At 45.7% G+C, this 17,768-nt stretch overlaps 1 protein-coding gene across 1 annotated transcript; it reads left to right on the top strand.

The window, feature by feature from the left end:
- The first annotated feature begins 402 nt into the window (after positions 1–402).
- Positions 403–14,854, top strand: ctsw (cathepsin W). Its single transcript, XM_062965242.1, has 11 exons — positions 403–779; positions 2,917–2,983; positions 4,150–4,263; positions 6,062–6,204; positions 7,148–7,244; positions 8,272–8,352; positions 10,659–10,778; positions 11,840–11,904; positions 11,998–12,088; positions 12,292–12,368; positions 14,516–14,854. The coding sequence occupies exons 1-11, from the start codon at positions 546–548 to the stop codon at positions 14,627–14,629; spliced, it is 1,203 nt and encodes a 400-aa protein (XP_062821312.1). The 5' UTR covers positions 403–545; the 3' UTR covers positions 14,630–14,854.
- The last annotated feature ends 2,914 nt before the right edge of the window (positions 14,855–17,768 follow it).

Here is a 17,768-nt window from a genome sequence, read left to right as displayed (position 1 = left end):
CAAGGTCCATTCCTACTAACGCCTGTCATACGTTCAATTGGTCATGGGACTTCTCTGTGCCAAGTTTGGTCCCAGTCCATTGTAGGTGTGGGTCATGGTTTCTCTGGATGTAGGTGAACTATAACTCCGAAAGCCAAGGTCCATTCCCCCAAACGCCTGCAACGCCGGGGACCTAAGATAGTATGATATAGAGAAAGTTCTTACAAAGAAATTAGAATAGTAGGATTGGAACAAACCCCACGGGCCATCCGGTCCAGGAAGACACCATCAAAGCCCTCCCAACAGATGGCCATCTGGCCTCCGAATGAAAACATCGAGAGAAGGAGACTCTATTGGACTCCCACTGCTAAACAAGACGTTGCCTTGTCTCTGACAGACGCTTACATAGATGCAGGCGAAATGTCAGGAGAGAATGCTACTGGAACATAGCCAAATTCGCTGCAAACCAGTGATTCCGGCCATGAAAGCCTTCGATAATACAAGACGTTTAAGGTTCAGGTGGGTTTGCATTTCCTGCCATTTGAACCAGCAGAGGTTCTCTGCACATGCTCAGAGGTGGAACCACAGCTCTTTGCATTCGCAGTGTGCTTTCCTGCCTCAGTGGTTTCCTGCCTCGACGACTCTACTCTCTCGCGGACGACTTTCACTCACTCCCAACCACGTCTGGGGAGCCTGCACCTACGATGTGGTCAGCCGCTTTCTGCCTGTGCGCAATGCTGTCGGGAGCATGGATCCCAGCGGTCCAGGCCCAGGCCACCCTGCCGCCAGACTTGAGCATGGTAAGGAAAATACGGAAAAGCATGGGAGAGAGTGGCAAAGAAGACTGGGATTGTCTCTTGGCACATGTTCAAAAAAACAACTGCGTGGCCTCAATACAGCTGCAAGCATCTGGCAGGATTGCAACAGGGGAAGCCAACCGTGTGGCGCAGCAGCAAAAAGGCCAACACGATGCTAAGCAGTAACATTCTATGCTAGTTATATATGTGTGTGTTTGTATATATATATTTATATATATACATACATATATATGTGTGTGTGTGTGTGTGTATAATTGGCATAGCATGTTGCTATATATATACCGTATATACTTGAGTATAAGCCGACCCGAAAATAAGCCGAGGCACCTAATTTTACCACAAAAAAACTGGGAAAACATTGACTTCAGTATAAGCCGAGGGTGGTAAATTTCAGAAATAAAAATAGATACCAATAAAATTACACTAATTGAGGCATCAGTAGGTTAAATGTTTTTGAATATTTACATAAAACTCTAATTTAAGATAACACTGTCCAACTCTGATCAAATCATTATTCTCATCTTCTTCAATGTAAATGTGCTTATGTATCCTTATAATAATAGAGCGAAATAATACATGTAATAATAACAATAATAAATGCAGTAAAATAATAAATGTAATAATAAATAGAGTAACGTAATAAATGTATTAATAATAATAAAAAGAGTAAAATAAATGTAAAATAACAACAATAACAGAGTAAAATAATAAATGTAATAATAATAATTAATAGAGTAAAATCATAAATATACCATATATGTATTTTCATCTTCTTCAATGTAAATGTGCTTATGTATCCTTTTAATAATAATAGAGAGAAATAATAAATGTAATAATAATAATAAATGCAGTAAAATAATAAATGTAAATAGAGTAAAATAATAAATGTATTAATAATAATAAAATAGAGTAAAATAAATGTAAAAGTAACAACAATAGAGTAAAATAATAAATGTAATAATAATAATTAATAGAGTAAAATAATAAATGTAACAATTCCAATAATAATAGAGAAAAATAATAAATATACCATATATACTTAAGTATAAGCCGACCTGAATATAAGCCCATCAGGACACTCACCCGAATATAAGCCGAGGGGGGCTTTTTCAGTCTTAAAAAAAGGGCTGAAAAACTAGGCTTATACTCGAGTATATACAGTAATACTGAAAGGGGATATTTTGTGACGCTCTTTGGCTACATCGGCTTATCATTTTATTATTTATTTATTTATTAGGGGCATTTATGTTTAATAGGCTTTTTCTTAATATCTCCTTATTATCCAACATATTCGCTTATCCAACGTTCTGCCGGCCCGTTTATGTTGGATAAGTGAGACTCTACTGTGTGTATATATATATATAGAGAGAGAGAGTCTCACTAATCCAAGCTAAACGGGCCGGCAGAAGCTTGGATAAGCGAATATCTTGGATTATAAGGACTGATCAAGGAAAAGCCTATTAAACATCAAATTAGGTTATGATTTTACAAATTAAACACCAAAACATCATGTTATACAACAAATTTGACAGAAAAAGTAGTTCAATACGCAGTAATGTTATGTTATAATTACTGTATTTACGAATTTAGCATCAAAATATCACGATATATTGGAAACATTGACTACAAAAATGGCTTGGATTATCCAGAGGCTTGGACAAGCGAGGCTTGGATTAGTGAGACTCTACTGTATATATGGTAAAGGTTTCCCCTGACGTTAAGTCCAGTTGTGTCTGACTGTGGGTTGGTGCTCATCTCCATTTCTAAGCTGAAGAGCCTGCGTTGTCTGTAGACACCTCCAAGGTCATGTGGCTGGCATGACTGCATGGAGCGCCGTTACCTTCCCACCGGAGCAGTGCCTATTGATCTACTCACATTTGCATGTTTTCGAACTGCTAGGTTGGCAGGAGCTGGGGCTAACAGTGGGTGCTCATTCCATTCCCGGAATTTGAACCTGGGACCTTTTGGTCCTCAAGTTCAGCAGCTCAGCGCTTTAACACACTGTGCCACCAGGGGCCCCATATATATATATATATATATATATATATATATATATATATATATATATATATATATCCCATTTAAATCATTTTCTTTCCCTTGCTGTATTTTCCTGCAGACCCAAACGGTCCGGGTGTTTCAGGACTTCATGAGGCAGTTCAACAAAACCTACCAGAGCCCAGAAGGTAAGCTCTGTTCATCATGGCCTTGCAGTTTCAAAGCCTAGCTGTTTCCCGCCTGGGGGAATCCTTTGTTGGGAAGTATTAGCTGGCCCCGAATGTTTCCTTTTTGGAATTCCCAATTTCCCTGCTTTCAGAGTGTTGCTCTTTATTTACTGTCCTGGTTTTAGAGATTATATTGTTCTGTATTATTATACCACAGTAATGAATTCATATTACAGTAGAGTCTCCCTTATCCAACATTTGCTTATCCAATGTTCTGGATTATCTAACACAGTCGGCCTTTTAGTAGTCAATGTTTTTGTAGTCAATGTTTTCAATACATTGTGATGTTTTGGTGCTAAATTCGTAAATACAGTAATTACTACATAGCATTACTGCTCATTGAACTACTTTTTCTGTCAAATTTGTTGTATAACATGATGTTTTGGTGCTTAATTTGTAAAATCATAACGTAATTTGACGTTTAATAGACTTTTCCTTAATCTCTTCTTATTATCCAACATATTTGCTTATCCAACATTCTGCCAGGGTGTTTATGTTGGATAAGTGAGACTCTACTGTATATTTATAATCTTATATTATCTGCTTAGAACTGGATTATATGAGGCCTCTTCTACACAGCTGTATAAAATGCACACTGAAGTGGATTATATGGCAGTGTGGACTCAAGATAATCCAGTTCAAAGCAGATAATATAAGATTGTAAATGGGTAATACAGCTGTGAGGAAGGGCCTTGAGTCTACGCTGCCATATAATCCAGTTCAAATCAGATAATCTCTATTTTATAGGCAGTGTGGAAGAGGCCTGATTGAAGTGGCCCTGGGTGCCATTAAATGGCTGAGTGGGTTATCCAACCTTCGCTTACCCAATGTTCTGCATTATCCAATGCAGTTGGGAGGTGTGCGCTGGTCCTGATTGGTCCTGATGGCGGGTCCTGTTGGAAGTGCCTTCCAAGCAAGAGCTGGAAATGTGGCCACAGAGTCACACCAATCTCTGCAAAAGTTCACAAAGTTGCATAACATGGATGGGGACATAGGGTTCCAACACCTATCACCACCATCCCAGGGATTTTGGACATTGTAGTCCAAACAGTAATGGTTCAAGCCTGGGGATGTTGGTATCTAGAAGTGAATGTGAGTGATGAGACTCTTGTTTCCTCTCAACGCAGAGGCGCAGCACCGCTTCAAGGCGTTCGTCCACAACCTAGGAGTCAGCCGTGCCTTGCAGGCGTCCGAACTGGGCACCGCGCAATACGGCACCACACGCTTCAGCGACCTGACAGGTAAACTCGGGACTGGAAAAAATAAAAAAGGAAGGCTGGATTTCACCAGGAAGAGTTTAGCATTTGCTTTGCAGCACATACATCAAAATAAAATAAAATAATACAATAATACAATAAATAAAAATAATAAAAATAAAATAAACATACCGTATATACTCGAGTATATAAGCCGAGGCACCTAATTTTACCACAAATAAACTGGGAAAACATTGACTCCAGTATAAGCCGAGGGTGGTAAATTTCAGAAATAAAAATAGATACCAATAAAATTACATTAATTGAGACATCTGTAGGTTCAATGTTTTTGAATATTTACATAAAGCTCTAATTTAAGATAACACTGTCCAACTCTGATCAAATCATTATTCTCATCTTCTTCAATGTAAACGTTCTTATGTGTCCTTTTAATAATACTAGAGCGAAATAATACATGTAATAATAACAATAATAAATGCAGTAAAATAATAAATGTAATAATAAATAGAGTAACGTAATAAATGTATTAATAATAATAAAAATAGAGTAAAATAAATGTAAAAGTAACAACAATAACAGAGTAAAATAATAAATGTAATAATAATAATTAATAGAGTAAAATCATAAATATACCATATATGTATTTTCATCTTCTTCAATGTAAATGTGCTTATGTATCCTTTTAATAATAATAGAGAGAAATAATAAATGTAATAATAATAAATGCAGTAAAATAATAAATGTAATAATAAATAGAGTAAAATAATAAATGTATTAATAATAATAAAATAGAGTAAAATAAATGTAAAAGTAACAACAGAGTAAAATAATAAATGTAATAATAATAATTAATGGAGTAAAATAATAAATGTAACAATACCAATAATAATAGAGAAAAATAATAAATGTAACAATACCAATAATAATAGAGAAAAATAATAAATGTGATAATACCAATAATAATAGAGAAAAATAATAAATGTACCATATATTCTCGAGTATAACCTGACCCAAATATAAGCCAACCAGGACCCTCACCCGAGTATAAACCAAGGGGGGCTTATTATTATTATTATTATTATTATTATTATTATTATTATTATTATTATTATTATTACATGTATTATTTTACTCTATTATTATTAAAAGCACATTTACATTGAAGATGAGAATAATGTCGCTGTTGGGCAAGGAGCCATTAATCGACAGTCTCGATTAATGTAATTTTATTGGTATCTATTTTTATTTCTGAAATTTACCACCCTTGGCTTATACTGGAGTCGATGTTTTTTGTGGTAAAATAAGGTGCCTTGGCTTATATTTGGATTGGCTTATATTTGAGTATATACGGTAATAAAAAAAATAATAAAATTGTGACCCCCCCCCCCCCCCCCACACACACACACACACAATAGACCACGACCAGACTTGGCACAGAGAAGCCCCATTCCCAACCGGTGCCTTGGCTTATATTTGGGTTGGCTTATATTTGAGTATATACGGTAATAAAAAAATAATAAAATTGTGACCCCCCCCCCCCCCACACACACACAATAGACCACGACCAGACTTGGCACAGAGAAGCCCCATTCCCAACTGAAGATACGGCAGGGGTTAGTGGGACTGGACCTTGATTTTGGGAGTTATAGTTCACCTACATCTGGAGGGCACTGAACCTAGCTGACGACGGATCTGGACCAAACTTGGCACACAGACCCAACAGGGCCTTCGAGACAGATGGCCTTCTAGCCTCTGCTTAAAAACATTCAGAGGAGTCAAATGACTAAACTCTTTTGTGTATATTGCTTTTCTCTTTCTGTAGAAGGTGAATTTGCAGAGATGTACGGCATGTCCCGCCGCTCAAGGGCCCCACCAGTGGCAAGGGCAGATGGGGAAGTATTCTCATTCCGTTCCAAATCCTGCGACTGGAGAAAAGCAGGAGCCATCACAGAGGTGAAAGACCAGGTAAGGGTGGGACAGGTAAAGGTAAGCATGGCTACCAGGGCCCCGCTCAACCTAAACCAGTGATTCCCAAAGTGGGTGCTGGAGCGATCCAGGGGGGCGGTGATGGCACCTATTAGGACATGGGGGCGGGGCCAGAGGAGGGGCGGGGCCTCTTCCCAAGTGCCGGAGACGGAGGGTCCTGTTAGGCACCTGTTAGGACGCAGGGGGTGGAGTTAGAGGAGTGGGCGTGGCTTCTTCCCAAGAGCTCGAGACAGGGCTGAGCATCTATACCTCTCCTCAGGCGCTTGTTGGGACACAGAGGGCGGAGCTAGGGAAGGGGGCGGGGCCTCCTTCCAAGAGCCTGAGACAGGGCTGAGCCTCTATACATCTCCTGAGAGGCCTTTTAGGACTAAAGGGCGGGGCTAGGGGCGGGGCCTCTTCCCAAGAGCCCAAGACAGGGCTGAGCATCTATACCTCTCCTGAGGCTCTTGTTGGGAAACAGAGGGCGGAGCTAGGGAACGAGGCGGGGCCTCTTCTTAAGAGCCCGAGACAGGGCTGAGCCTCTATATCTCTCCTGAGAGGCCTTTTAGGACTAAAGGGTGGGGCTAGGGGCAGGGCCTCTTCCCAAGAGCTCGAGACAGGGCTGGGCCTCTGTATACCTCCCCTGAGGCACTTGTTAGAACCTGGGGTGGGGTATAGAGGTTCAGCCCCGCCCCCTCCTCTAGCCCCGCCCCCTGGGTCCTGGCAGGGGCTGCAGGACAGGGATAGAAGCTCAGCCCTGCCTCAGAGCTCATAACTCCACCCATCCCAGTCTTGGCCGCCCATTTCTGGCCCCGCCCACCTCCCCTCGCAGCCCTGCATCTTGGACTGGGGAGAGGCTCAGCCCCGCCCTCTTGAGCAGGGGCCACACCCACCCCTCTAAGCCACACGTTCCCCCATGTGGGTCTGGTTCTTCCTTTCCCAGGGCAAGTGCCGGTCTTGCTGGGCCTTTGCCACCGTGTCCAACATCGAGGCCTTATGGAATATCCACCAGCGGGTGCAACGAAACCTCTCCGTTCAAGGTGGGTCATACAACCACAGCGTTGGAAGAGACCACGAGGGTCATGCAGTTCCAACCCCTTCTGCCTAGGGGGGAGACACCATCAGAGCCCTCCTGGCAGATGGCCATACAGCCTCTGAATAATAATAATAATAATAATAATAATAATAATAATAATAATAATAATAATAATAAGCCATCCCAGGTGACAACCGCTTTGACGAAAAACAACAGGAAAAACTCAGCCGCTATCAGGACCTCAAGATTGAACTTCAAAGACACTGGCAGAAACCAGTGCAGGTGGTCCCGGTGGTGATCGGCACACTGGGTGCCGTGCCAAAAGATCTCAGCTGGCATTTGGAAACAATAGACATTGACAAAATCACGATCTGCCAACTGCAAAAGGCCACCCGACTGGGATCTGCGCGCATCATCCGAAAATACATCACAGAGTCCTAGACACTTGGGAAGTGTTCGACTTGTGATTTTGTGATACGAAATCCAGCATATCTATCTAGTTTGCTGTGTCATAATAAAATAACAACAACAACAACAACAATAATAGAATACTAATGCTGGAACAGACCCCAAAGGCCATCCAGTTCAACCCCATTCTGCCGGGCAGGAAGACACCATCAAAGCCTTCCTGGCAGATGGCCATACAGCCTCTGCAAGGCAGTCAAGAAACAACATTGAGGGTCCTCCCAGACTCTGTCTGAATCCAAGGCAGCATATTTCATTGTCAGGAAAGTCTTCCTAATGTTTACGTAGAATCTATTTCTGTGCAATTTGAACCCATGGCGCCCTCGTCTCTCCCATAGACACAGGGCTTCACTGTACTGGTCTTGCTGCCCTGTGAACTATATGTTCAAAGTTTTGACCTTCAGGAGAGGCCATGTTTGTAAGCTCATAAAAGATTTCAAGGAGATTCCAAGCTGTCTGCGCAGGCGGTACCATAGGTGCGACTTCACAGAGGCCACGATGGAGAAAGGCCGGGGGCTCAGGTTGGAGGCTTCCCTTTGCAACAAGGCCTTGTCCTTCCATTCCAGAGATAATCGACTGCTCCTCCAACACGACGGGCTGCCAGGGCGGCCATACGTGGGATGGATTCCTGTCCGTGTTCGAAAGCGGTAGGTACGGCCCTATCTTGCTCCGTGCTTATCTACCAGATTGCTATCCTGCCGTTTTGTGCCGCTTACATAACCACGCGCAACTCTTTCCCTGTGGCTCAAATCCATTGCTCCGTTGCGTCCTAGTTTCAGCTGGCCGCTTGGTGTGGCCATGAGAAAGTCCTCCCTTGTGCATGTGGCAGGGCTCAAACTGCATTGTAGTCGGTGGCCTGTGGTTTGCTCTTCTCCGCATTCGCATGTCGTGGACTCCACTTTGTGGCCCCATTTCTTAAGGTTGGTTCTGCATCTCGTGGTGCCAGAGCGCAGTCGGTTTGGCTTCCTTCCTTCTGTCTGCCCAGGAAGGAGTCTCTCACCCGGCATCATCCACTGATTGAGGTTCCAGATTTTAGCCTGCCACTTTTGGACTCTTGCTTGCTGAGGTGCTCCTGCGAGTGTCTCTGTAGATCTTAGGAAACTATTGGGCAGTGATGGCATGATCGTCAGCATAGATAATAATAATATACAGTAGAGTCTCACTTATCCAAGCTAAATGGGCCGGCAGAACCTTGGATAAGAGAATATGTTGGATAATAAGGAGGGATTAAGGAAAAGCCTATTAAACATCAAATTAGGTTATGAGTTTACAGATTAAGCACCAAAACATTATGTTATACAACAAATTTGACAGAAAAAGTAGTTCAATACACAGTAATGCTATGATACAATTATTGTATTTACGAATTTAGCACCAAAATATCACGATGTATTGAAAACATTGACTACAAAAATGGCTTGGATAATCCAGAACCTTGGATAAGTGAGACTCTACTGTAATAATATTTTATTTTTTGTATCCCGCCTCCATCTCCCCAAAGGGACTTGGGGCGGCTAACTTGGGGACAAGCCCAATAAGATAATTTAAAACACTGAATTTAAAACGTTATAACTACATAAAACAGTAAAAACACATCAACAGAATTTAAAACCAGGACAATAATAATACTAACATGGGTTCAAGCCCAAAACAGAACAGAAAGTAACAAGTTAAAACCAGTATAAATAACTAAAAGCAATATCAACATAACTATAAAATAAAATGAACAAATTTAGAACACAAAAATACAGTACAAACCATAGTGACCAAATAAAAGAATATATATATAATGTATGTGTGTGTGTGTGTGTGTATATGTATATATATATATACACACACACACACACACACACACACACACACACAGTAGAGTCTCACTTATCCAACACTCGCTTATCCAACGTTCTGGATTATCCAACGCATTTTTGTAGTCAATGTTTTCAATATATCGTGATATTTTGGTGCTAAATTCATAAATACAGTACATAGCATTACTGTGTATTAAACTACTTTTTCTGCCAAATTTGTTGTATAACATGATGTTTTGGTGCTTAATTTGTAAAATCATAACCTAATTTGATGTTTAATAGGTTTTTCCTTAACCCCTCCTTATTATCCAAGATATTCGCTTATCCAAGCTTCTGCCGGCCCGTTTAGCTTGGATAAGTGAGACTCTACTGTATGTATATATATACAGTAGAGTCTCACTTATCCAACACTCGCTTATCCAACGTCCTGGATTATCCAACGCATTTTTGTAGTCAGTGTTTTCAATACATCATGATATTTTGGTGCTAAAATCGTAAATACCGTAATTACTACATAGCATTACTGCGTATTGAACTACTTTTTCTGTAAAATTTGTTGTATAACATGATGTTTTGGTGCTTAATTTGTAAAATCATAACCTAATTTGATGTTTAATAGGCTTTCCCTTAATCTCTCCTTATTATCCAACATATTCGCTTATCCAACGTTCTGCCGGCCCGTTTATGTTGGATAAGTGAGACTCTACTGTATACACATAAACACGCAACTTAGAAATTGCTCCTAGTTAAGAATGGGGGTGAGACGACATGAAGTGAAAGGAATCTGTACCTCAAAAAGGGAAATTTAAATAATAATAATAAATTATTATTTTTATTGACACAGCAAATGAAACAATAATTCCAACTTGCCAGCGACTCTGCATCTGGTGGTGCTGGAGCGGAGTCTGTTCAGTGCTTTCCAAGTCTCCCCGCTTTCTGTGTGCTCATCCGGTCTCAGGCATTGATTGAGGTTCTGGGTCTTAGCCTGCCACTTTTGGACTCTTGCTTGCTGAGGTGTTCCTGCGAGTGTCTCTGTAGATCTTAGAAAACTATTTCTTAATTTTAATGTGTTGGCATGCTGGCTGATATCCAAACAGGGGATGGACTGGAGATGTCATTGCTAACCCCGGTGCCTTTCTTCGCAGGGGGGCTCTCAAGCTGCACTCTGTATCCCTACGTGGGCAAAGACCAGCCCTGCCAGAAATACCGGAAGAGAAGAGTCACCCCCATCGATGGCTTCCAAATCCTCCCCAGGGATGAGAAAAGTAAGGGTCCTTTTTGGGCAGGTCACAGCCTGTAACACCACAACACCAAAGCATGAAAATCTGGCTGCGGCTCTGGGTCTGACCACTGGTCCTGGAAGAGGGGCGGGGCCATGGGAGGGGCGTGGCTTCTTCTCAAAAGCCCGAGACAGGGCTGAGAATCTATACCTCTCCTGAGGCGCTTGTTGGGACACAGAGGGCGGAGCTAGGGAGGGGGGGCGGGGCCTCATTCCAAGAACCCGAGACAGGGCTGAGCCTCTATTCCTCCCCTGAGAGGCCTTTTAGGATTAAAGGGCAGGGCTAGGGGTGGGGGGCGGGGCCTCCTTCCAAGAACCCGAGACAGGGCTGAGCCTCTATTCCTCCCCTGAGAGGCCTTTTAGGATTAAAGGGCAGGGCTAGGGGTGGGGGGCGGGGCCTCTTCCCAAGAGCCCGAGACAGGGCTGAGCCTCTATTCCTCCCCTGAGAGGCCTTTTAGGATTAAAGGGCGGGGCTAGGGGTGGGGGGCGGGGCCTCCTTCCAAGAACCCGAGACAGGGCTGAGCCTCTATTCCTCCCCTGAGAGGCCTTTTAGGATTAAAGGGCGGGGCTAGGGGTGGGGGGCGGGGCCTCCTTCCAAGAACCCGAGACAGGGCTGAGCCTCTATTCCTCCCCTGAGAGGCCTTTTAGGATTAAAGGGCGGGGCTAGGGGTGGGGGGCGGGGCCTCTTCCCAAGAGCCCGAGACAGGGCTGAGCCTCTATTCCTCCCCTGAGAGGCCTGTTAGGATTAAAGGGCAGGGCTAGAGGTGGGGGCAGGGCCTTGTTAGAACAAGGGGCAGGGTATAAGGTTAAGCCCCGTCAGGCACTTGGGAAGAGGCCCCAACCCTTCCTCTAGCCCCGCCTCCTGTGTCCTGGTAGGCGCCACAGGACAGGGATAGAAGCTCAGCCCTGCCTCAGAGCTCGTACCTCCGCCCATCCCAGTCCTGGCTGCCCATTTGGGGTCCGACGTTGAACTATGAAGACTTGGGTCTTCCTGTCTTGTGCCCACCTTATCTATCGCTCACCCTCTTGCCTTCTGTGCTCTCTCAGATATCGCCACAATCGTGGCCTCCAAAGGACCGGTGACGGCGGAGTTTAACATGAAGTTCCTCCAGGTGGGTGAAGAACATCTCCAGTCTTGTTCCGGGTCCCTTCCACGCAAGCGCCCTTGACTTCCCGTGCTCTCTCTCTGTCTCTCTCTCTCTAAGAATTACCAGAACGGCATCATCCAAAGGCCTGCGGAGGACTGCGACCCGAACTACCGGGACCACGTCGGGCTCATCGTGGGCTTCAATGAAGGTACATGAGCGACACTTCCTTGACGTAAAGGTTTTGGTAATACAGTCCGTTGCCCATTTCGTGCCAAGATGAGGTACGTGGGCAAAATGTCAGGAGTGAATGCTGCAGGGAAACTCACAGCAATCAACGCGGCAATTCCGGCCATGAAAGCCTTCCTTCCTTTCAACAATGCTTGAATCCTCGTTTTTCTTTTTTGGAAACAGGGAAATCCCGACGGGGGTCCCGCACCGGACCGTATTGGATCATCCAGAACTCGTGGGGAGAGCACTGGGGAGAAAAGGTGAGCGCGACACGCATCGTAGAACCCCTTCTTTGGGGGGAGAGACACAGAAAGGAAGGTGACGAAGATGGGCAAAGGCTACATAGGATACGTTACAGATGAATTGTATTGGTTTGTGACTGGAAAGAGGCCTGCCGCCCCCTTTCCAGAAAAAATATGACTCAGCGCCCCCTGGAAAGGAGGTGTGGCTTACAGGGGTGGGCATGGCTCCTGCTCAAGAGGGCGGGGCTGAGCCTCTCCCCTAGTCCAAGATGCAGGGCTGCGAGGGGAGGTGGGCGGGGCCACAAAAGGGCGGCCAGGAATGGGATGGGCGGAGTTAGGAGCTCTGAGTCAGGGCTGAGCTTCTATCCCTGTCCTGCGGCGCGTGCCAAGACACAGGGAGCGGGGCTAGAGGAGGGGGCGGGGCCTCTTTCCAAGAGCCTGACGGGGCTGAACCTCTATACCCCGCCCCTGTGTTCTAATAAGCGCCTCACTGGGGCCCCTAGCCCTGCCCTTTAGTCCTAACAGGCCTCTCAGGGGAGGTATAGAGGCTCAGCCCTGTCTCAGGCTCTTGGGAAGAGGCCCCGCCCCCACCCCTAGCCCCGCCCTTTAGTCCTAAAAGGCCTCCCAGGAGAGGTATAGAGGCTCAGCCCTGTGTCAGGCTCTTGGGAAGAGGCCCCGCCCCCACCCCTAGCCCCACCCTTTAGTCCTAAAAGGCCTCTCAGGAGAGGTATAGAGGCTCAGCCCTGTCTCAGGCTCTTGGGAAGAGGCCCCGCCCCCACCCCTAGCCCCACCCTTTAGTCCTAAAAGGCCTCTCAGGGGAGGTATAGAGGCTCAGCCCTGTCTCAGGCTCTTGGGAAGAGGCCCCGCCCCCACCCCTAGCCCTGCCCTTTAGTCCTAAAGGGCCTCTCAGGGGAGGTATAGAGGCTCAGCCCTGTCTCAGGCTCTTGGGAAGAGGCCCCGCCCCCACCCCTAGCCCCGCCCTTTAGTCCTAAAAGGCCTCTCAGGAGAGGTATAGAGGCTCAGCCCTGTCTCAGGCTCTTGGGAAGAGGCCCCGCCCCCACCCCTAGCCCCGCCCTTTAGTCCTAAAGGGCCTCTCAGGGGAGGTATAGAGGCTCAGCCCTGTCTCAGGCTCTTGGGAAGAGGCCCCGCCCCCACCCCTAGCCCCGCCCTTTAGTCCTAAAAGGCCTCTCAGGAGAGGTATAGAGGCTCAGCCCTGTCTCAGGCTCTTGGGAAGAGGCCCCGCCCCCACCCCTAGCCCCGCCCTTTAGTCCTAAAAGGCCTCTCAGGAGAGATATAGAGGCTCAGCCCTGTCTCAGGCTCTTGGGAAGAGGCCCCGCCCCCACCCCTAGCCCCACCCTTTAGTCCTAAAGGGCCTCTCAGGAGAGGTATAGAGGCTCAGCCCTGTCTCAGGCTCTTGGGAAGAGGCCCCGCCCCCACCCCTAGCCCCGCCCTTTAGTCCTAAAAGGCCTCTCAGGAGAGATATAGAGGCTCAGCCCTGTCTCAGGCTCTTGGGAAGAGGCCCCGCCCCCACCCCTAGCCCCGCCCTTTAGTCCTAAAGGGCCTCTCAGGGGAGGTATAGAGGCTCAGCCCTGTCTCAGGCTCTTGGGAAGAGGCCCCGCCCCCACCCCTAGCCCCACCCTTTAGTCCTAAAGGGCCTCTCAGGAGAGGTATAGAGGCTCAGCCCTGTCTCAGGCTCTTGGGAAGAGGCCCCGCCCCCACCCCTAGCCCCGCCCTTTAGTCCTAAAAGGCCTCTCAGGAGAGGTATAGAGGCTCAGCCCTGCCTCGGGCTCTTGGAAGGAGGTCCCGCCCCCACCCCACCCCCGCCCTTTAGTCCTAAAAGGCCTCTCAGGGGAGGTATAGAGGCTCAGCCCTGTCTCAGGCTCTTGGGAAGAAGCCACGCCCACTTCTCTAGCTCTGCCCCGTGTCCTAACAGGTGACTGAGGAGCTCAGCCCTGTCTCCGGCACTTGGGAAGAGGCCCCGCCCTTCCCCTGGCCCCACCCCCGTATCCTAATAGGTGCCATCACCGCCCCCCTAGAACGTTGTAGCGCCCACCAGGGGGCGGTAGCGCCCACTTTGGGAATCACTGGGATAGTGGGACACAGAACATCCCAAATTTCACCCACTGAGTGTTCTTGAGCCTCCTAATCTCCTCTTGCCTCCCCAGGGGTATTTCCGCCTGCACCGCGGCACCAACGCCTGTGGCATCGCCATGTTCGTCGCGACGGCAACCGTCAAAGACTCGACCACCAAGAAGCCCATGCGCTGCCCTCACATTTGAAGGCACAACCCGCGGCAGGATCTTAAACCCAGCCTCTACAATAGCCAATCAACTCCCGTGAATATGTTACAAAATATGAAGTGCAGATTTGATAAATGTGGATTTGATATTATGAATTGCATGGAAGACATATGAAGGAGAGCTAAATTTTTGAGATTCTAATATTAAGGCCTGCAATGACTAGCTGCCTGCTTGCTGAACTGTAATTAAAAGTGACTAATGAGAGCTGAAATAGTTGACCTTTGATATTTCACACCTTAAGTGCCACAAGGTTTTTGCAGTTTTTGGTTTCCATGTTATCTTGACATCTCACTGCCTCTTGTGTCTCTTTTCCATGATGTCTTTCAAGCCGCTGGGTTAAGTCAGTGGCAACTGTGGTTTCCCTGCTTGGTGCCGACAACAGTTGCAGGGCATGCTGACGTATTATGTAGTTAGGTAGCAGGACAGAATCTGCCTAGATGTGTTACCATCCTGTGGGAGGCTTCTCTCATGTCCCCACAAGCTAGAGCTGTCAGGCGGGAGCTCACCCAGCTTGAGAACATACTGCAAGTGGCTTCTGGTGTGAGAGAATTGGCCGTCCACAGAGATGTTGTCCAGGAGACAATGCCCGGATGTGTTACCATCCTGCTGGGAGGCTTCTCTTATGTCCCCGCAAGCTAGAGCTGACAGGCAGGAGCTCACCCGGCTTGAGAACATACTGTAAGTGGCTTCTGGTGTGAGAGAATTGGCCGCCCACAGAGACATGGCCTGGATGTGTTACCATCCTGCTGGGAGGCTTCTCTCATGTCCCTGCAAGTTAGAGCTGACAGGCGGGAGCTCACCCTGTCTCGCGGATTCGAACCACAAACCTTTAGGTGAGCAACCCAACCTTCAGGTCAGCAGTTCAGCCAGCACAAGGGTTTAACCCATTGCGCCACAGCAGAATATTATTATTATTATTATTATTCAACACTATTCAAATGTGATTGCTCTTTAAGCAGCCCAGAATCCCAAATACTCTCTGCCAGTCGAAACGAGTGATGGGGCCGCGACAAAAGGCAAAGGGAGGAGACCCAGACAGAGATGGTTATGGAAACAGATGCTTCTCGTGAGAGAAACATCACACCTCCTTCCTCATTAACAGGTTAAGATTGTGGTTGGGGTGCTGCTGGCGTCTTTGCACATTAGCTCATGCAAAGGCGCCAATTGCAAAACCACGCTGATGGAAAGATCTGCGTGGCAGGTGCAGCCTGTCCGGTTGGGTTAACAACAACACTCTGGTGATGACGGAAATGACAACGAGATGCTTCAAAAAGACCATCCAGACCTATGGTGCAGGAGGGGACTTTCTCTGCGACGGAGAAAGGAACTCACCCATTCCAGAGAAAGAGTCATCAGAAGGTATAAAAATAATAATAATAATAATAATAATAATAATACAAAAAACCCAGTACAAGAAAACTGCACTACAAACTAGAGCTGAGAGTTGGCAGAACAAAACATTGCATGGAAAGTTCCTTGACAAAATTGAAGGAAGAATTGACAAGGAGAAGACCTGGCTATGGCTCACGAATGGGACACTGAAGAAGGAGACAGAAGACCTGATCCTTGCAGCCCAGGAGCAAGCCATCAGAACACATGCAATTCAGGCCAAGATGGAAAAATCAGCTGTTGACCCAAAATGCAGACTGTCCAAAGAAACCGATGAAACTATTGATCATATCCTCAGCTGTTGTAAGAAAATCGCACAGACAGACTACAAACAGAGGCAAACTACAAACAGAGGCAAATGATTCATTGGAACTTATGCCTCAATGATTCATTGGAACTTACCACCTCCCAGCAGCAAAGAACTGGTGGGATCACAAACCTGCAGAAGTATTGGAAAACGAGCACGCAAAGATACTGTGGGACTTCCGAATCCAGACTGACAAAGTTCTGGAACACAACACACCAGACATCACAGTTGTGGAAAAGAAAAAGGTTTGGAACATTGATGTCGCCATCCCAGGTGACAGTCGCATTGATGAAAAACAACATGAAAAACTCAGCTGCTATCGGGCCCTCAAGATTGAACTTCAAAGACTGGCAGAAACCAGTGAGGTGGTGATCGGCACGTTGTGTGCTGTGCCAAAAGTTCTCAGCCAGCATTTGGAAACAATAGACTTTGACAAAATCACAATCTGCCAACTGCAAAAGGCCACCCGACTGAGATCTGCGCGCATCATCCAAAAATACATCACACAGTCCTAGACACTTGGGAAGTGTTCAACTTGTGATTTTGTGATACGAAACCCAGCATATCTATCTTGTTTGCTGTGTCATAATAAAATAATAATAATAATAATAATAATAATAATAATAATAATAATAATAATAATAATAATAATAATAATACCCTTTTTTTTAATCCTGCCTTTTTTTAATCCTGACATATGGCTGGATGGCCATCTGTCGGGGGTGCTTTGAATGCGATTTCCTGCTTCTTAGCGGGGGATTGGACTGGATGGCCCATGAGGTCTCTTCCAACTCTACTATTCTATGATTCTATGATTCTATGCCTCTATCTCCCCGAAAGGAATCGGGGCGGCTCACATGGGGACAAGCCCAACAACAGAAGTTAAAACACTATATTGCAATATTATTAGTAATTATCTATCTTGTTTGCTGTGTCATAAAATAATAATAATAATAATAATAATAATAATAATAATAATAATAATAATAATAATACAGTAGAGTCTCACTTATCCAACATAAACGGGCCGGGAGAACGTTGGATAAGTGAATATGTTGGATAATAAGGAGAGATTAAGGAAAAGCCTATTAAACATTAAATTCTACTGTACTGTACTGTAATAATAATAATAACAACAGTTCTAGACACTTGGGAAGTGTCCGATGTGTGATCCATACAACAGCCAGCAGAGTGTCTGCTGTGGACTCATCTTGTTGTGTTTCAAATAACAACAATAATAATAATAATAATAATAAAAACAATCGGGGCCAGCTAACACCTCCCAACACAGGATTCCCCCCGGCAGTAAGAAGTCAGACCTTGAAGTTGCAAGGGGATGCCTGCCAGAGATGTGGGCGAAAGGTCAGGAGAGAATGCTGCTCCTGGATCATGGCCGTACCAGCCCGGAAAACACACAGCAAC

Source organism: Anolis carolinensis, unplaced genomic scaffold (assembly GCF_035594765.1).
Source record: "Anolis carolinensis isolate JA03-04 unplaced genomic scaffold, rAnoCar3.1.pri scaffold_14, whole genome shotgun sequence".
Lineage (NCBI taxonomy): Eukaryota > Metazoa > Chordata > Lepidosauria > Squamata > Dactyloidae > Anolis > Anolis carolinensis.
The sequence above is the reverse complement of the archived record's forward strand: the minus strand, read 5'-3'. Positions and strand labels throughout refer to the sequence as shown.